Source organism: Oryzias latipes, chromosome 24, assembly GCF_002234675.1.
Source record: "Oryzias latipes chromosome 24, ASM223467v1".
Classification (NCBI taxonomy): Eukaryota; Metazoa; Chordata; class Actinopteri; order Beloniformes; family Adrianichthyidae; genus Oryzias; species Oryzias latipes.
The window spans coordinates 1,322,023-1,342,529 of NC_019882.2; the positions used below are offsets into that span (position 1 = coordinate 1,322,023).

The 20,507-nt window shown below is 44.8% G+C and overlaps 1 protein-coding gene across 3 annotated transcripts; it reads left to right on the plus strand.

Moving 5' to 3' along the window:
- The first annotated feature begins 13,901 nt into the window (after positions 1 to 13,901).
- zc3h14 (zinc finger CCCH-type containing 14) lies at positions 13,902 to 19,493 on the plus strand. Of its 3 annotated transcripts, XM_011491380.3 has the most exons (17): positions 13,902 to 14,035; positions 14,375 to 14,417; positions 14,493 to 14,607; positions 15,072 to 15,112; positions 15,545 to 15,713; positions 15,808 to 16,129; positions 16,199 to 16,365; positions 16,484 to 16,584; positions 16,657 to 16,818; positions 16,899 to 16,964; positions 17,033 to 17,171; positions 17,569 to 17,765; positions 17,834 to 17,972; positions 18,050 to 18,189; positions 18,383 to 18,465; positions 18,819 to 18,925; positions 18,998 to 19,493. In XM_011491380.3, the coding sequence occupies exons 1-17, from the start codon at positions 14,000 to 14,002 to the stop codon at positions 18,999 to 19,001; spliced, it is 2,031 nt and encodes a 676-aa protein (XP_011489682.1). In that variant the 5' UTR covers positions 13,902 to 13,999; the 3' UTR covers positions 19,002 to 19,493. The 3 variants fall into 3 exon arrangements, with proteins under 3 accessions (XP_011489682.1, XP_020570309.1, XP_020570310.1); XM_020714650.2 differs by lacking the exons at positions 18,819 to 18,925; positions 18,998 to 19,493 and having other exon boundaries at positions 18,383 to 18,812; XM_020714651.2 differs by lacking the exons at positions 18,819 to 18,925; positions 18,998 to 19,493 and having other exon boundaries at positions 16,202 to 16,365; positions 18,383 to 18,812.
- Positions 19,494 to 20,507: the final 1,014 nt, after the last annotated feature.

Genomic DNA, 20,507 nt, shown 5'->3' on the forward strand with positions numbered 1-20,507 from the left:
TCCATCCATCCATCCATCCATCCGTGGATCCATCCATCCATCCATCCATCCATCCATCCATCCATCCATCCGTGAATCCATCCATCCATCCGTGCGTCCATCCATCCATCCATCCATTCATCAATCCATCCATCCATTCAATCATCCACATCCATCCATCCATCCATCCTTCCACATGTTCTCACCACCGTTTCCAGTTTCTTGCTTTAAAGCTGCAGATCTGGAACGGCCACACAGGAACGTGTCAAGAACACGTCCAGACCAGAGCTCAGGCCACTTCATGGCTTTCATCTCAATGAGTAGAAAAGGGGAAATGATGGACACTTTGAAGGTAAGTTCCTCCTGACCACAGGGGAGAGAGTTTTGTCTTTCAGCTCAGATCTGTTCTGATTACAGATCGGAACAATCGTCAGCCTTTCAGGATGACCACTGTTTCGTTTCTGCCCCAGGGTATTTTCACTCCCCCACTTGATGCAATAGCAAACTCCCAACCCAAGGAAGGAAAAAACACCATTTCTGATAAAAACCTGTCATCTCCATGTCTGCTTCTACTTCTTCAGCTGCAAACCATCTCAGTACCTGTCCAACGTCCGTACCCAACAAATGAAACAGACTCCCAGCATCTTCATGAAGGATCCAACAGTTAAGTGACATTTCCACGGCTTTGTTGTGCAAACAGATGTGTGTCCAACAATTTCTGATCTTAACTTTAAACTTGTTTTTTATGTGCTGGTTTTAGGAACAAAAGAGGAGTCTGTCTTCCAGCAGTTACTGTAGTTTGGAAGTCTACTAGTTTGTCAGATGCAAAACCGCAACTGCAGCCCCCCAAGTTTAAAAGCTTCAGTCCAGCTCCCCCTGGATAGAGGCTGAGGGGAATCTGAGAGCCTCACCATGTCAAGTCACTGTTTACGCTCTGCGGCTGCTAGTTATGGTGTTGATGCTCGTGCACCACAGCTGAGGGGACTCCGGCTCTGAGGTGGACGGAGGAAGGAAACGGTGCAGAAAGATGGAGCTGGAGTGCTTAAATGAGGTCAAGTGACTTCAGAAGGATCCCGTTTTAACAGTGGAGACAGAAAACAACAACAGCTGTCCTTCAAATTTAGCCACACAGAATCAGAAAAGTTGGTTTGCGGAAGCGCCTCACTGTGCAGAGCGTCCACAGGCTCGATTCCCTGCCATTATTCCCTTTCCAAAAAAAAATCAACAGAATTTCTGAAAAGATCCATGTTTGTAAGCACATCTACTGCACAGATTCTGTGTTTCTGTGGCTGAGAAATTCATGACTTTGGCTCACAAACAGACCAAAGTTATCACCTGACCTCAGATTCGAAAGGCTGACATGGAGATATTTCATAGAAAAGATTGATGTGGGAAGAAGAGTCACTGAAGAAGCTGTTTCCGAATTTCTTCTCTGCCTTGACGTCTGTGACGTTCTGCTCTTCAGGGTGGCGGTGGCGGCCCCACACTTCAAACACAGATGGTGTCACCATGCGTGCTCCGCTTCCCACCTTCCCACCACCTGACAGACAGTTGTGTCAGACACCAGCGGCTGCTGCTGAAGTTGTGGTTTTGAGCGGAGCCTTCAGGTGGATCTGCACCAAACCACAGGGTTTCTGCACATCTTGTTCTCACACTCAGATGGCCGTCGGGTCTCCGGTTTATCTTCACAGCCCCCCCTCCCTGCACAGAGGACATGAACGCACAAACATTAATTGCAACTGTTAGTGTGTTTTTGGCACAATTCAGCTAGCTTTTCCTGTTTGTTGCTGTAAACACAAAGAAGTGCATCCAGATCAACTTCTGATGATGTTCTGTGAGCAACAAGCTTCAACCGACGGACCTGCTGTACCTGACAAAGACAACAAAACCCTCCAAGTGATCAAGTATTTACAGGACATCTCTAAAAAAGATTACAGAACCTCCTCAGCTGGCCTCTCAGGATGTGGAGGAGCAGAAGCTTCTCAGCTCCTCGTCTTATCTCTGAGGGAGCGTCCAGCCATCCATCATATCTGATGGATGGCTCTGATCTGATCAGATCTGGAATTTCATCGGTTCTGACCCACAGCAGACGGCCAAAGGCGAGGGCAGAAACACGGGCTACAACAGCCAGATGCATCACAGCATCTGCTCCGCTTCTCCTCCTGTCAATCTCCTGCTCCATCCTTTCCCTCACTCAGACAGTTGTTTAATCTCCTCCTCTGAGGCAGGAGCTCTCCACCCATCAGTGGAGGACAAATCCTCCTTTTTTTAGTTTGAGGACCATGAATCCAACTTGGAGATTCTCATTTTTGCTGCTTACCTGGACACTGAAACCAACAGAATTTGCTACAAGCCAAACTCCTGCTCTGATTGTACAGAGGCTTAGCGGCCCAAACCCCCACTGTTAAGATGGATCTGTTCTCCTTTTTTAGTTTCTTTATTTTGCTCCTCACATTGACTTGGAGGTGAGTTCCTGGTAGGATCAACTCCGCAGCTGCAGGGGGCAGTAAGGAGAGAACGTTAACCAGGTGACAGTGTGCAGGTGAGGGGTTTTGTCCGGCAGTCATGGCGAGCTCCTGAGAGAAAAACATCATCTCCGTGCCTGGAGGACTTCAGTGACGCCATTGCTATGGCTAGTTTATATGCATACTGTGTATTCTGATATTTGAGGGAACAGGATTTAATAAGTAAAATACTTGAGCATATTTGCAAGAGTTTACATTGAGAACAAGGAAAGATAAGTGGACGCCTAAAGAACACCAGGAGAGTCCAGGTCAAACCCAGAATCCAGGAAGCATGTGTGGACTGGATGAGTGAACTCCCCAAAAATCCTCAAGAACTCTGGAAAGAGCTGATCCACTATTCCTCCTGAGTCTGAGTTTTGATGCTGGAGGGGGCTTGTTCTGAACCAAAATGTTTCTTTTATCAAGGTGATGCTGATTTTTTTGACAACAGAAGCTGTAGTTCTGCCTGAAAGCTGCTGGATTTCAAACTCTGACCGTGTAGTGTGTGGAACCTCTGAGCATGTGTGCATGCATGTGCATCAGCAGCTGCATGCGTGCATGTGTGTGCATCAGCAGCTGCATGTGTGCATGCGTGTGCATCAGCAGCTACATGTCATTACTCCTGTTGTGTGCGCCGTGCTCAGACCCCCCTTTTCTACTGGTTTGTGGTGCCAGAGGCTCTGGGGAAATGTTTCTGCAAAGATACGCTCTGCACTCACAGCTCGGTTCACGGATCTCTGCGTGGACGGACGTCTCTGCAGCCTTTCCTCGTGTCCCACGCCGCCTATGGCTGCTCTCACGGGTTGCTCTGGTTTCTCTGCAGCAGGTGTGACTGACGGAGAAGTGACGAAGCAGAGGAGTAAACAGTTAGCTGATCGATTTATTTGTTTTGACAGAACTTCAGGCAGCATGAAGCTGAGCTGCATGAGGACATCCACTGAAGAACTTCCATGTCCAACAGGCAGCAGGAAGCTGAACGACAAACACACCAGCCTGTTGGTTTTGTGTCCAACACTTGTTTCAAAAGTGAGCACGTGAGCCTCTGCACTTCAACCTTCTGAAGCTCACGTTCCCCTGAGATGTTCCATAAGAAAGAGGGATCTCTGGTTCTTCCTCTGAAACTTTGATCCTCTCCTCGGGTTTGTTTAGAGCAAGCGTCTGAAATAACCCACAATTCTTGTTTTTAAGCTTAATTTTCTTTAAAGACGGCCTCCATCATCAGAAAAAATACCAAAAACTCAGTTTCATCGGATTGGGTCTTTAAGCTGAACTGTAAAGTATTTGAAGTACAAAACATTTTAGAATTAATTTTTTAATGATCAGTTTATAACCTGCTCCAGCCAAAAGACTGAGTGACCCCCAACAGGAGTGCCAGGGGAGGGGGCCCGTCTGAGCATGCTCAGAATTCTGAACCGCAGAAGAACCGTTCAGTTCTGTGCAGAACCAGGTGCTGGCAGGCCTCATCAGCAAGAACGTCAGATAAATCCGTCCCTGCATCCCAATGAGAAGAGCGAGAGCGCCAGCTGTGACCTCGCTCTCGACCCCAATAAAGTTCAGGACCCCCACTCCCCACCACCAGCACCGGCATCACACTGGGCAGTACACAAGATGGGTCATAAAAAAACCTGCGTCCAGAAACGCCATCCCACGGCTGCCGCTTTGTTCCACACAAAAGGGGCATCCTGTTTTTGCAGGACCTCAGCCCCCCCACTCAGAATAGCTCACCACAGTGTGTGTGCAGGTGTGTGCGTTTGTGTGGGAGGGGGGGGGGGGGTTATCACTCTTATCACAGCTCACTTTATAGCAGTTTGTGTGACAAGGAAACATTATTGTTTTCTCCCTGGTTTCCCCTCAGCTCTGGGGGTGAGGGGAGGGGGGCTCTCTGTTAAGCTGCCCCCACCCTCCTTTCAGCTTATGTTACACAGGCAAAGTCTGCAACCTGATCTCCAGATTGGAGCCTGTGGTGTGGGGGTGTTGGGGGGGGCTTGTCCAAACATGTTCAGATTTAAACTTATCACCGAATCTGATCTTCTCCCACCTCGTGCTGGAGCGTTGGCACGCGTACAGAGTTGCACAACCTCTTCTCTCTCCCGTCAGAAACTATCTCACGTGCACGCGCACCAGCATGCACGTGATACACCCCGACTTAAGGGCCCCCCCCAAACCATCTCAGGCATCCACATAGATACATTGCGCATTGCTCACACTCGGCGATGCATGTGAATACCTGCACACTCACGAGACACGTTCACCCGTATCAGTGTCAGTGCCCCCTCCCCACACACACACAGACACACACAGACACACACATACACACACGTGTCCGACGGCGAGGCATGCAGAAGCATCACCGCCTCATAACGAGCTGCTCTGCATGCAGCAGCTGCAGCTCTGTTCATGTCCAGCATGAGCAAACCAGAGGCTCAGGTATCCGCGGCACGCCGTCCAGCCCGAGCGCGGACCGCTGCACACTTGTGCGAGCATTAAGACCAACGTGAGTAGAGGTTAAAAGGTCAACAATTTCAACAGCAAGGTCAAAGCTTTCAGTTTGAGGGCAGCAGATGGTTTGGGATGGAGCGACGTAGCGGCTTCATCGGTTCAAAGTAGTAAAGAATGGATTCTTGAGGAATACTGGGCACGCCGGGGGTGTGTGTGGGGTGGGGGGGGGCGACTTTGGTTTGATTGGGCAAAAAAAATGACGAAATATTTTTACGCTTGTTTGCTTCACACTTTTATACTGGTGGTTTGTTTTCATCAGAGTTTACCTCGCTCAGCCTGGAATTGGACCCACGGCAGACGGTCCACTCAGAACAGCAAAGCTCATCTAATCAAAGTACTGAGGTTCCTGACGAGGACGGTCTGCACTTGCAGGGGAACTCTGGTGTGGTTTACTTTAGTGTGAATGCAGACAGACCAAAGGCAGGAGATGCTGTGAGCTCAATGCGTTCAGAGTAGAAACAAACAGCCACAGTGTGAAAAAGGTGGAGCATAGAGCTTTGAAATCCCTTTTAGCATTTCTGCTTTGTTGGTTTTCACTTCCAGCCTCTGCACAGGAGCATTAGATGTAAATATTTCCCTATATCCAACCTAACTGACGATCCCAACTGAGCAAGGGCTAAATTTGTTCTTTTTGGACTTTATAAAAACATGATGGAAAGACTTTTCCTCAGCGCTGTGAGTCTGTAGACTCCTGTGATAGTATAGTGTAGACGTCAGTGACGCCTGAGTTCAGTGCGCATGAACGGCTGCAGAACAAACACTTTTTATGGTGAAAATGTGTTTTTTTTCTTTCTGGAACTTACTTTGTTTCTGTTTTTGTGCAACAGGGTTGCACAATGACATGTACACATTTGAACAGGATTCCAGTCCTGCAGGAACCAGGGTTTGAATCCCTGCAATTTCAGTCAAACATGTTTCTTGCTTATTTATCAGATTTTAATTATGCAAATCAGGTTTTTCTGAATCCTGCTCTGGCAAAATATCATGTATATAGATTTAAAAATCATTGCCTCTGGATATTTTGTTTTTGCAAAGAAAACAAAACCAGTTTTTCCCCTAAGTTAAGATTCAGATCCATCTTTTGTCTTTAATCCAAACTACAGCTTGATGGGAGAACTGAATGTGTTTTTGTTTTGTCTTATCAGATTACACGTCAGAGTGAAAAGAAAAAGTGATCTTGGCGGGAAAAGGTGACACCTGAGCCGAGCAACAGCTGTTCTTGGCTGCAGCAGCAGCAGCGGAGGAGTGAAGAAAAAAAAAGTTTGAAAACCAGAAGTAAAGGTTATCACAGAAAAGGCTGTAATTTATGTCCCACAGCAGATCTTAATTGGACGGGTGCAGCGCCAAGACTCTCAGAGTGAAGCTGTGAAGCAGAGCCAATGTAACGGCCTGGCCACGAGAGGAAGGAGTATTGTTCTTGGCCCGGGCCGAAGCGACTGAATCCAAACACCCAGATGGACTCCAGGCTGCAGCAGCACCGAAGGAGAATGGGGGTCACCTCAGGATAGACTCCTCGCTCATGAAGTGGATCTTCTGCAGAAAACATCAGATGCTGAAGCAGCAGACAGTCTGGTGAAGCAGGTCTGAAGCAAATCTGCAAATCTAGAATGTTTCTGGATTTGCAAGGGGCTTAACGTGACGAGGATCTGCTGACGCGCTGAGCTGCATTCACCACAATCTGAGGTGTCATCTCCACAGGATCCACTGGCGTCCAGACAGACACACAAATGCAACCGCAGAAGCAAGAGGTGCCAAGTGAGAAACAATGAGCCGCCCACAGACGTTCTCACATTCGTCTGCGACGTCAAACTTTCACATTCACAGGAGCCGCCGCTGCTTCACTTCAGCGACCGGCGTGGATGAAAAGGTTCCATTCTGAGCAGCTTTCCCTCCACTTTCTCTCTCTTTGTCCTTCTGTCTCCACAGTTTTCTGTCAGGAAAACAAACCCAAAAAAAAGCCACAGCAGCCATAGCGACAGAGAGCAAGGGAAGACCTGGCCCCGGCCCTAAAGCCTCCACAGCCTCCTGATTGGCTGGAGCCGGCGTTGGGAGCTTTGTTGCCGTGTGGACGGCGAGGCAGACGACTGTGCTGTGAACACAGAGCTGTCTCAGCACTTCTGTCACACGCAATCGACACTTCAGGCTGATTTGTGCTGCGCCGGGATGGAAGGAAAGTCTTCTGCCGCAGTTTGTGTCATCAACATCAGGGAGGATGCTTTCATCATGGATGTCCAGTACTTCAAGCTTTCCACGAAACCCAAAAAACTTGTGTTTATAAATGTGAGAGTGTTCTGCACCAAATCCATGATCTTCCTCACTTTGGGACACAACAGGTTTTGAGGTTCACATGAAAGTTTCTAAGCAGAAAGAAGTCCAACGTTTGACCTGCAGCTGGTCGGCTGGAGGTCGGTGCTGCAACACAAAGGTCACCAAGACATCAAAGATCAATGATCAATGGATCAAGTTTTACGCACATTTGTGGGCAGAGTAATGAAAGAATGATCCAGAAAGCAAAACTATGTATAGGTTCTATTGATTTCTTTACTTTTGAGTAATAATACCAGTAAAATAGGATTTATTTCTAACATAATTTAGGTTTTTCAAGGTGTAGATGAAGATCCTGACTACATTTCAGTCATTGTTGTTATTGTGACGCCTCTGAGACCAAACTTCACCACGAAAGAACGTCTGACCTCAGATTTTGTGGAATCAGCTGTTCCTAAAGACAAGATGATGGGTTTTCTCCACCTTCATCCGCTCAGACACCTGCAGACGTTCATGTGAGCAGCAAGTCCGTCACCAGCCAAGGTTCTGGGCCAAAGGATCCAGAATCAGTGCTGCGCTGTGGCGAGAAGGCCGCGGGTCAAATCCCAGCTGGGTTCTGCTGCATGTCCTCTTCATGCTTGTGAGGGTTTCCATGCTTTTGTGCACGCGTGTCCCTGTGACAGACTGGGACCTGTTCAGGATGACCCCTGCCTGGGTTGCATCTGGGTCGGCTCCAGCAGCCTCGTGATCCTGAAAGGGAGTCAGCGGGTTCTGGAGATGGATGCAGATCCAGCATCCCTCCAACAGTTCTGGTCATCAGGGCTGGTTCCCAGCGAGTCCAGGGTGGGGTCATGTCGGACCCTCGTGATCGGATTCCCTTCAGCATCGACTCTAAACTTCTGTTTTTCAGGTTTTCCTGGATCATGAGAAAGTTCCACATGAAGTTGGGGTTTGAACCAAAGGGAGCTGCGTTTGTGAAACTCTTGACGTTAGGAAATAAACACAGAAAGATTTCCTGTAATCAAAGATTGGTTAACGGTGAGAACAGACTGATTTTGAGTTGACTCCTTGTCACCTGGTCTGACAGGTGTGGCAGACACCTGTTCTTGTTGAGTCTGGGCCCGGTTCTTATGTGACTCACATCCTTTTGTGTCTCTGTCAGGTTGGTGCTTCCTCTTTTTCTGTGTGACTCCATTTAGGTTTTTGTTACTCAAAGTTACTTTCCAAGCTTTTTCCTTTTGCTTTTCACTGAAAACGTTTCAGTTTGTAACATTTTTGTGCCGTTTGTAGGGTTTCCGTTCTGTTCTTTCTGAGTTTGGATGTTCTGCTGGAGATTCTTTGGTTTCCTGCTGAATTTGGTTCTCTTTAAACCACAGTTCCTGACCGGTGAACTCTCCGTGTCTTGAGGGTTAAATCCAGCCTATTTGTGGTCAACCTTCAGCAATTTTATGCTGCAAACTGCCCCCACAAATGAAGAAGCGCCTTGCTTTTTCCTTCAGTTTTTAGAATTGTTTGTACCGTATTTTCCGGACTATAAGTCGCTGTGGAGTATAAGTCGCACCAGCCCAAAAATGCATTATAAAGTAGAAAAAAACACAGATAAGTCGCACTGGACTATAAGTCGCATTTTGACGGGAAATTTATTTGACAAAATCTAAGACCCTGAACTAATAACTTGGACAACCTTATATGACACAATCATAGCAGACTGTTTATCTCTTAATTTCACAGTAATTCTTTCTCATACTTATTTATTTATTCCTTTCATGAAGCATCATTGGCCAACTAATACTCTGTTTTCATCCTGTATTTGTAGAAACAGTATTCATTTTTATTGCATTTCTGAATCTATGAAATCATTGGAAAATAGAATATTATGTTGTTAGCCTTCAAGATCTTACTGTAAAAAAAAGTTTGCTGAATCTCTGAGTCACTTAACATACATCAAATTTAGCCAGGAACATCATCTCTGTTCCTCACAAATGAACATAACAGGAGGGTTAACAATGTATTTATTTCAGTTTATTTCTAATATAAGTCGCTGCAGAGTACAAGTCGCACCCCTTGCCAAACTATGAAAAAAAGGGCGACTTATAGTCCGGAAAATACGGTAATTAAGCAGCATCCACTGATTTCTGAAGTTCAATTGATTCTATACAGCCATAAAACTGTGATGTGATATTTGTTATCTAACAGATCAAACAGAATATACTATGGTTAATTAATTAAAAATCCGATTTTTTTGCTCTGACACTGCATTGTTTGGTTTCCGTTTGGTTCTTTGCCCTCATCCATCATCCAAGCGTCTCGTGCAGCTCTCCGGTCCGGGCGTTTGTGTCCGAGCCGGCGGTTATCAGTCCCTCGCAGCCCGTCTTTACATCAAAGTTCAGGTAGGAGAGCTGCAGAAGCGGAGCGGCTTTCACTGCCACTCTCAGTCATTTATTACAGCCCAGAGGTGCAGTGTGGAAAGATGAGGTGGAAACAGGCTGAATAAGTACTGACAGTCATTTCCTCTGAAGGAAGGAGACACACAATGACTCCTGCCACTCTGCTGCTCCCAGACCTGCAGCAGATGGTGGGGATGACTTCCTGTGACTCACCTTGGTCAAACCCACAAACCCGCAGAGTCTGTGCTGAAAAAGTTGCAAATATTCAGCTTTTGTTTTGACGTTTTATTAGTGAAGGAATTCAGAGGAGCTAGCTGTGCATTTCCAAACTCTTTATGAATTGGTGCTTCAAAAATAAAGACGTTTTACAAGATATTCTTAAAATATTTAAGCTGCAGCACTTGAGAGTTTTTGTGGTTTCATGCTTGCAACTCTGCTGTTTGAAAATATAGATCTATGCTTTAATGGGTTGAGTGCTATAAATCCTTCAACCCATTGTTTTCCTGGTTCTCTTTCTTTATTCTAGTTTCTTCCTCCATTTTTTTACAAATTTATCCTATTTTATATAGATCTATGCTATTTTCATTTAGATCTATGCTATTTTTATATAGATCTATGCTATTTTTATATAGATACATGCTATTTTTATATAAATCCATGCTATTAAGCCAATGATTCATGTAATAAATTTTGACATATTCCAGTAAAAAAATTCCAACATTTTTTTCCAATGATGCTACAAGAGTTTGGGGGCAATAGATTGAAATCCCTTGTGGGAGTTTGAATTTGCAGCTACATTTTTTATGAAGATGGTGGCCTCTCCTGGAGGTCAAAGGTCACCTGGTTGTAGACTTAACCTGGTAGCGTGTGTGTGTGAAAGTTCCACAAGATCGCTCAAACAAAAGTTTTCTTTTCCCATATAGTGTGAAAATGTGAAAGACGCTTTACCTCAAAAATAATTCCTTTTCACCAGGAGCTGGGAGTGAGCAAAGTTTGGTGAGATCTTAGAGAAATAACCTGAATCTTCTTCTGAACACTTTAGAAAAGGTTAATAATCAACGCAGCACCGCCACCTAGTGGTCAAATAAAGGTGGGACAGAAAATTCAGAGTTCCTCAAAGACATTACAATTTTTATTTGATTTGCAATTCCTTCAAAGAAATTGCATCTGATTGCTGAAAGTGATGCTGATCCTTCTGCAGGTGTTGCTATTAATGCTGGCATAAGGTCATAGAACTAGTTGCAGCGCCACCTGTTGGCAACTTTTGGAGAGCATTCGGGCCCTCTATGGAACCATAGCTTCATTTTTTTTTTTTTTTTACTGAATCATCCAAAGATTTGTATGGTTAATGTGTTTTTTTAAGGAATTTTTCTTTACAGAGAGGGAGGGTGTAAGGGCAGGGATGCCCAGTTTAGTTTAGTTTAGCAATCAGCTATAGTATTTCATAACTGATTCTATGTTTTGTACAATTAGTGAGGCCCATTGAGACAACTGTGTTGTTGTATTGGGCTACATAAATCAAATGAAATTGAATCTCATTTCAGGTGACCTATGTGGGCTTTCTGGATTCTGTCAGGTGCAGAGTCCTGAGCCCATCTATCAAATCATCCCTCACTTCCAAACACCTCAGGTTTCTCTCCTGTCCTGCCAACTAAAATCCAGCTCTGGGGGTCCAACGCTGCACTTCGGAGGCAGGTCGCTCTGGTTTGACCCTATCTCTTAGACAGGAAGGGTGTCGAAGTGGTTGTACGATTAGCAGAATATTATCAGCTGATGCTCAACCTGGTTACAGCGCTTCACAGAAAAGGGAAGTGGAATGATGGTGCGAGTGGGGAAACCAGCCTGTCGCAGAAGAGCTGATTTGTGGTCATTATGCTGCAGATCGTAGATTTTCTCAGAAGTGTTTTCACACTTCTTTGTGCACATCAGAGGGTTTTCTAAAACTCGATGTGCATAGCAGCCAGAAAATGAACAGAAATCTGATCTTTTTGAGGAAAATTTGGGACCAAAAGGAAATGAATTGAGGTTTTCCAGCACAAGTGTGATCAGACACAGTCTGTTCCAAAAATCTTCAACTTATTGATCTCTCAGTAAGCGAAGGATGGATCCTGCAGAACAAAAAGATGTCTCCTCTCCTGACAGCAGTGTTGCAGCACTGAAGGTCCCAGCTTGCTCATAATCCAGTGATGCTCTCGATGACAGCACCTCTCTGTCCAGAGATGAGTTCCTTTCAGCCGTTCTCCGGGTTTCATTCAAGGCTCCTTTTCCCATGACAACATACAGAGAGGGCCACTCCTCTTCACACCTCCTGCTTTGCCTTCATGGATGGAATCTAAACAAGTTATAATGTGCAAACAACTGATTAACATTAGGCTGCAGTGAAAATAAAGCATCCCTGCAGAAATGCACAGCATCGCTGGAGCTTAACAGCTTGTTTTGGTGGGAAAAAAAACATCACATAAACATAAAAACTGTATTTTGTAACCTGAAAACCCCAAAAAGATGTTCATATAAAGCTTACGTCTGTATAAACAGTCTGTAAATGATTCGTGGCACAGGTGATTCCTCAACACTTGGTGCATCATCAAGTGTAAACAAGGCAGACGGCGGCCACTGAAAGCGTGGCAGACATTCGTCTAGACAGCACGCCAGATCCTTCCTGTCATTGTTGGTTGGCTTTGCCTCCAAAACAGGAAATAACTGCTTTGTGAAAAACACGCTGCTGTGGACAGAGAGAGAGCCGTGGATCGACGCCATGATACCAAACTGACGAGATGCCTTCAACGAAGACGGGTTCAAGATATTCAGCATCAACCACATGAATGAAACCTCAGAAATATTCCTCTTTCTCCGAGTAAAAAGCAAAGGATGCTGGAAATTTAAAGGTTAACGTTACTGCCAAATGTCTTTTTTTTTTTAAATGTCATGTTTGAACTTTAAACTGTGGGTTGAGGATGGAATGTGATCACTTGCGCCACCATCTGGACACATTGTTTATTGCATTATTTCTTGTTGCCTTTGTTTACTGTTGTGTTTTTTTAAAGCATTACCTTCTTATTAATAAAAAGTGGAGCATGAATAAACATACAGTTGGGCCTATATTTAAACAAATAAAAAATAGTCCAATAAGACAAATTCCTGAGGCGTTTTGGTGATTAATAGCTTGGAATTTACAGACATGGCAGACACAGGTTAGAAAAGTACCTTACTGATAACAGTGCATGTCATATTTTTGCAGATGACACTGGTGTTTTTGTGCAGGAGACAACACAAAACGCCTATTAGATGTGGTCCCGGCTAAACTTAAAAAACTGAAGATAAGGTTTAATGAACACAAATTATCAATAAATCTAGAAAAAACACATTTAAAGCTTTTGGTAAGAGAGAAATCAACACAACAGTGAATTTCATGAATAGGGGCACAGAGAATAAAAGGTCACAAGAGATTAAATTCCTAGGTAATTCCTTGTAATTGACGAAAGTTTAGATGAAAAGCTCAGGTTAAATATTTAGCAAAAAAAAACAAGGATTATGGGGACTGTTGTATATCTTCATAGTATAAATTGTGTACTTGAACTGCCCTAACTCAACCATGGCATTGAGGTAACCATTTTATTTTGTTTGACTTGATTTCATATAATTTATTTTCAAATAAAACTTTTGAGCAAAATAGGAATGTTAAAGAAAACAATGTTTTTTTACTTTTATTTTGATTAGCCCTCTACAAAAAGTACACTTGAAGGTTTTTTTTATAATTGAGTTCAAAACCCCAGGTCACTAATACTATATACAACAGGAAGTATACTAACTGAATACTTTTTCAGACTAAAGTGGAATATTTTAAGTATTACTACATAGAAAGTATGTAAAAAGTAAACTTAAAGTACATTACCTTACTTTTAGACTAATGCTTGTAGTACACTTAAATAGACTAGTTTTTGCTGAGGCACAATTTGATGGCTTAGTGCTAAGTAAATGTTAATTTTGTTGATGCAGTCCAAAGCAATTTCAAAAGTTTAATAGTTCTGTCATCTTTTTTGAGAATGAAACAATCGTGTTTATAATTAGGGTTTAGGACAGAAAACAAGTACTAAATACTAGTCAACAGTGTGGATCTAGCAATTTTCAGTTTGGTAGTTTGAGACTAAAATACTGAAAGGTTTGTTTTATCTATATTCCAAGCATGATCATTTTAAAAGAGTGATTGCATAGTTTCAATTTGTACATTTATTTTTGAGAATTTTGAGTCGGTCCCTTTCGGCTTCCTTCGGGCGTCGCACAGTCTGACGTCATACACAAGCGTCTAGTCGAGGAGGGCTGAAGTTATTTTTTCAATAATCAATTCTTCTGAAAACATATGCAGACATGGAGATTGGAGCTGAAATCAGCAAGAAAATCAGAGTGAGTGAGATTCCGGCTCAATTATGAGGATTGAATTATATTTTTGTGAAGCAAAGCGGAATTTGGTTAGCAGAGTTAGCCTGCTAGCTAAGCGGATCAATCCGCAATGTGAATGTTTTATTGTTTAGGCAGAGTTATTATGAATTTTTTATTTATGAAGTATCTGGTAAAGATGTTGCCACCTCAAACCCAAAACATATTTGTTATATTTTCTTGTTGCACTTTTGTTGTGTTCGTGTTTATGCGCGCTGTCATGTTAGCTAGCAGGCTAACCAGCAGTCTGCATCATCGCCCAAAAATAATGAATGCATTGACTTTTCCTTCCATGCTAATTTAAAGGCTGCTATCAAAGGCAAACTCCAGGAGCTTGGTGCTTACATAGGTCAGTAATCAAACCCTAATTATTAACCTTTGCGTTGATCGTTGGTTCCAGTTATGTAGTTTCCTGTGTTTGCAGATGAGGAGCTGCCTGACTATATTATGGTGATGGTGGCAAACAAAAAGACTCCCCAGCAGATGACCGACGATTTATCTCTATTTCTCGGAAACAACACTGTCAAGTTCACCGCCTGGTATGTTCAAAATTCTGCCCGATTCCTCGTGTTTAGAAGAATTTTAGTGTCATCTCCGTCCTTCAGCTACAGACTCCATTTCCCAGAATGCAGGTTTGCCCTTTGCAGCATCAGGAAGATCAGACCCTACTTTTGTGTTTTTCTTCTTCTGTCTCTTACTTAAAAGACAGAAGCTATCACACTTTTCTGACCTGTCCAATATTCCGCACAGCAGCTTTTAACCCAAACTTCATAAATGCTAAAGTTCTGAGTACGTCCTAGGAATTTACGGTAATTAAAAAGAAAAGCATGCCCTTAATCATTTTTCTGAAAAGATGAGTCTTTATCCTTACTGCTCCTGAATTAGTTAGTTTTTTGCATCCTATGCCCTTTCTGTGTAAGTCCCTCTGTATGAAAGCGTCTAAAGATAACAGAATGTTGCTATAAAGGTGATGTTTGTTATAAGAGTAATGTGTTTATTTCAGGCTACATGGTGTTTTGGAGAAGTTGAGATGTGTTGCTGGAGGTAAGTTCTTTTGAACAATTAAGAATGTCACTGTGTGTAAATGTAGCTTTCTGTTTTCTGCCACTTATCTCAGTTAGAAGCCCGGTTCTGTGCTCTGTTTTATGTGCACCACAAAGTTCAGACCACTGCCGATACAGCAGTGATCTCACCTTCCTCCCTTCTGGAGGTGCAGATACTTTTTCCAGCTGCTTAACACTCAGCTGCAAACCTTTAGAGAAGAAGTTGGAGGTCAGCATCTGATGAAACCAGACACAAATTCTGAAGCCAAAATCGTCTAAAGAGAGAAGTTATGAACAAACTCCATCTCTGCTGCCCCGGTTCACCAGAAAACAAGTCTGACTTTCTGCAGGAAACGCGAGCAGAGCATTGTTTCTACGAAGCGTGAGCTCCTGCTGAGTCGGTCAGCATTTCTCCCTGTGTGATTGTTTTCAGAGCCTGCCGCTATAAGGCAGCTGCAGTCTGATTCCGTTCTGCTGGCGCCGAAGGTTCAGCCGTCTGCGGGGGAAAACGGGCAGGCAGAGGAGCTGAAGGTGCTGGCCGTGTCCAGCTCACGCTCTGACAGAACCGAAGCCAGAGTCTCCAGTTCTGCTCATGACAGCAGGTACAGAGCTGCTTCCATGCTTTGACTTTGCGTCATGTTTGATTCTTTTCTTCTTTCCCAGACATAAATGACCTTTGTTCCATTTTATCATTAGAAAAGGGGTTCTAGAAAAAGGTTCCTCTCGGTTTAGTTCAACCATGAAGCCCCTCCTGGAGCCCCTCCCCTCAGAGGCTGTTATCGACATTAAACCAGAAATGGACGACGACCTGATCGCTGAGGAACTTGTGGAAGCGGGAACCCACCACCCCCGCAGGCGCAGTGCTGCATCTAGACCCACAGCTGAGATCTACAGACCGGGTCAGAGCAGGCTAGCCCACCCGCCTGCCAGCTCCGAGGACGCGTACCGGCCCTCCGACGGCTCCTCCCACATCCGGCAGCAGGACTACAGGGGCAGCAGATCCTCCAGAAGCAGCAAGGTGCCGGGCAGCCGTCAGCACAAAAATCTTCTCGGTTGAGGCTTCTCCACTAATGTGGCTGTGCTCCAGCAGGAAGACTTGTCCCGGAAGCGAAAGGCCCCCGTCGCCAGTTCTGTTGTGCGGGTGAACCGAGCCTCTGACGAAGACAGCGACGATGCCGAAGATGACGACGACACCAGCTACAGCGGCAGAGGCCTGTCCAGCAGAGTCGCCGTTCCCTCCAAGCCCGAGCGCAAGTCAGTGTGGCGTCCGCGTGTTCGCACTCAGCGCTGGAAAAAAAGCGACAACCAGCTTTTGCGACTGTTTTTATGCAGAAACTCCACATTTAAGCAGAACCTCTCCTCTCATTTTCAGACCCACCCTCCCTCCAGCCAAACAGGCCAACAGAAACCTGATCCTGAAGGCCATTTCCGAGGCGCAGGACTCCATCACCAAAACCACGGCGTACTCTGCCAGTGCGTCTGCTAAACGACAGATTCCACTTTCAGCCGCAGCTTTCTCACAATGACTATGTCCCCCCCCGACAGTGCCACAGAGGCAGACGGTTCCTGTGGCGCCTCGTGCGCGCCTGGCCAGCAACGAGGAGATGACTGCAGCCATCCAGCTGGTCCAGGAGCACCTGCACAGCCTGGCCCCGCAGGCGCAGGACTACACGGCTGCAGAACACGCTGCTGCCCCCAGAAACACAGGTTCCCAGAGTTCAGCCGGAAGTGGACAGTGGGACGCCACACGCCTGCTAATGATCATGTTTTTAATGCGTCTGCTCCAGTCAGATCGTTGGCGTCGCGCCTGCAGCTGGAGAGCGGCGACGGCGGCGGCGAGCAGAAGAAGCACAGTGAGTCCTCACGCGTTCGTGATCAAAGGATGTGCCCCTCCCTCCCTCATCTTTCACTTGTGATGTAGAGGTGGAGGTCGCCGCCAACACGGAGCCAAAGGCCTTTGACACGCGCTCCTTCATCGTGAGCCGACCGCTGCTGGACCAGCCCGCCGTCAGGATCCCGCTGCCGTCCCAGCCCTCGTTACCTCGCATGGTCCAGGCCAGGTACTGACCCGGGCTGGATGTTCAGAACCAGGCTGCTGTCAACCCACTTTCTTTATCTGAACCAAGTCAAAGTCAATGAAACAGTAAATGAAAGGATGACACAGATCTCAGGATGAAGCTTCAAATGTTCAATGTTGAAATGAGCATTACAACAAATAACTGGAGATCTGCCTTTATGAATGGAAACGTTCCAATGAAGAAGTGGTTTCCCACTAATTTAGGATTTGTCAGGATTAACGGGTTGTAGTTTCGTCTTCCTCTGACTTCTTGTCTCTCCTGGGGTCTGCAGCTGCTTTTGGCTCTCCAGTTGTTTCTCGTTTTACCTTAAAACTCTTCCGTCGGTGCAGACGTGGAGACCTGGAAGTCTGTTTCTCTGAAGCGTCCGTCTCGCCAACAGGGAAGGCGCCGACTCGGCGAGCCCCAAGTTCATCGTGACCTTAGACGGAGTCCCGAGTCCGCTGGGGAACCTTGTGGACGGAGATTCAGAACTGGATGAAGTCAGACCGCCGACGAGGGTCACGGAGGCGGCGGGACTCAGGGAGCCCAAAGTCAGCGTCCTGGACCGGTTGCAGGGCGTGATTGCAGCCTCAGGAGGTGCGGCGTCATTTCCCGCCACGACGCCTCACTAAACGGCCAGATTAATGCGTTTGTGTTTGTTGCAGACGACGAGATGGACGTGGAGATGGCGGAGGAGGACGCCGTCCCTGTGAAGAGACAGAAGGTCATGGAGCGCTGCAAGTTCTGGCCCGTGTGTAAAAGCGGCGACGAGTGTTTGTACCATCACCCCACCACACAGTGCAAGTGAGGCGCCGCGCAGAAACGCCACGCACCCATAAGACGCCACGCAGTCCGAGCTCACCGTTCTGTTTGTTTTCAAGGACTTTTCCCAACTGCAAGTTTGGGGACAAGTGCCTCTTCGTGCACCCCAACTGTAAATACGACGCACGCTGCACCAAAGCCGACTGCCCCTTCACCCACGTGAGCCGCAGAGCCCCCGTGGCGCCCCCGCCCAGACCCGGTACAAAAAACGTTCTTTGTTTCCAATGCCATCCACCCTGTGTAGCCCCGCCCCTCCTCCAGGTTTGGTTTTCTGGATGAAAACTGTCGCTGAAGAAAACAAAAAGTTTGAGACCGACGTCGGTTCTGCTTTATTTGTTCCAAACATGCGGTTCTGATCCGTCGTTTCTGTTCTGCTCCGTCTGCGTTTGCAGCCGTGCAGCCGCCGCAGACGTCCAGCGTGTGCCGCTTTTTTCCAGAATGCAAGAAGATGGAATGTCCATTTTATCACCCAAAGGTAAACCGTCTGGTTTCTAGCCACGCCCACTGCAGCAGTTCAGCTCTTCAACATCACCATCCAGTGATGTCACAGAAAACCTACGGTCTTGTTTCCTTTTCATGTTTAACTTTTCATTGCAAGAACATTACCAGTACTTTTGTTTCCCTAAATATATGTTTTATTAAAATTTGGTTTAGTTTTCCAAAAATTGTTTTTTATGATTTGTTTTGCTTTTTTTAATTGTAATACTCTTTAATATGTATTTGCGTTTTTGTGAGTTGTCCTTCAGGGCCACCGTACATTTCAGCCTAAACCAATCATTTTCATTCTTAGAAGTGATTTTAAGAATAAAAATGTGGTCTCACCTGCAGCCGTGCCGCTTCGCGGCGCAGTGCAAGCGCGCCGGATGCACCTTCTACCACCCGACCGCGGCGGTGCCTCCAAGACACGCCCTGAAGTGGACGAAGGCTCAAAGCAGGTCCGCTCGCCGCCTCTGAATGTTTCGGCCCCTCAGAATCTCTTTTCTTCAAATGTTTTTGTGTCTTTCCAGCTAATGTGAGCAGAGCCGCGGCGTGGGATGGAAACACGCTGGAGGAGCCGGAACTGCTGCTTCTTACGTTGGATGTAGTTTTTGGAGAATTTTTTAAATAAATTTTGTTTTGTAACTTAAACGGCTGATTTTTTTTTCTTTTTATTTTTTTTTTAGTAGAAGTCTGAACATGAACGGTATTTTTTTTTTCTTTTCTTATCTCATCATCACTGAACCACAAGATGCTGTTGAACTGCAAACATTTCTGCTTGTTTTATTTCTGCGAAGCTCAAACACCAGCGAAGTTTGGCTGAATTGGAGAAAACCATCAGATAAAATCTTAAAAGCGGCCACAGAATGAGTCACGTTTATCAACAAGCTTCAAAAGAAATTATGATGCAAGTGACATTTTACCATAAAACTGCTGAAACATTTCAGCTGAAACTCCTGGTTTTCATGAGGCCTTTAAATGTTTTTTCTTTTTTTAACATTTCATCAATAAAGAGTTCAATTGAAACGACTCCCATCTTATTTTAGAACATCTGTTTGCAATTTGTTCAAACATTTGGGCATTTTGCGGAAAAAATTGACACGAGGCAGGTTTTTTATTTCTTTTCTACAGCATATGTGAAAAATAACACAAAGGATAATTGGCAAAGCTTGTATATTTGCTGCTGTTCTATTTTTTAGCGTTTAAAGTTGTAGATGCTGCAGCAGAAGCATTCAAATGATTTCTCCATCTTTTTCTATTCGGCCTCTCCTGAAGCGGTATTTTATTTTGAAGGAGTAAGTTTTAGGTTTCTCTGCTGACAGTTTCTAAAAACACCAACTGGAATAAAAAGAATGAAGTTTAGGTTTTTTTTCTTCACCAACTTTCACTTCCAGGCAGCAGATTTCCTCCGTTTCAAAAATCCAAAAAAGTGAGTTTAAAAATTGAAGAGTTTGTAAGAAACGTAAACTCTGTGGATAAAAAAGTTTGTTTCATCAAGATTCTGTTATTTAGTTTAGAACAAATGTGGGAAAAATAAACTTCATTTTATAAATAATGTTTTCCTTTAAAGAAAAAAACGATAAATCTCACAGCCTCTCACCCCCCACCCTCCACCCCCCCCAGACTGGAAATACGTGTTGTTTTTTAACTGCTTTTAATTTGAAAGAGAAAATGCATAATTTTATCTTTAATGGCTTTATGTCAAACATGAACACAGTATTAAAAATACAAAAAGTGGATTTTATCGTGAAGCGTGACTCTAAGATCAAAACCAAAAGGAAAACAGAAAATCTGAACCTGGTGTCCTGAATACAAACCTGCCAACAGTAAAAAATCCTCTTTATTAACACTTTTTTCATATTTGTCAAATGTTTTGCAAATGATACACATGACAATCATGATAAACATGACACCACATGTTTACCTGAACCAACTAGAATGATTTAATAAAACTTAAAGTGGTTAACATATTCAAAACACGTTTTTTTTGTTTTGTTTTTTTATGTTTTCACTCCAACTGATGACTAAATACTTCAGTGT

Coding starts and splice junctions, on each gene's coding strand:
- zc3h14 (XM_020714650.2), top strand. CDS start 14,000: ATGGAGATTGGAGCTGAAATCAGCAAGAAAATCAGA. Junction 15,113..15,544: donor GTTGAGATGTGTTGCTGGAG/GTAAGTTCTTTT, acceptor GATTGTTTTCAG/AGCCTGCCGCTATAAGGCAG. Junction 16,366..16,483: donor CCCTCCAAGCCCGAGCGCAA/GTCAGTGTGGCG, acceptor TCTCATTTTCAG/ACCCACCCTCCCTCCAGCCA.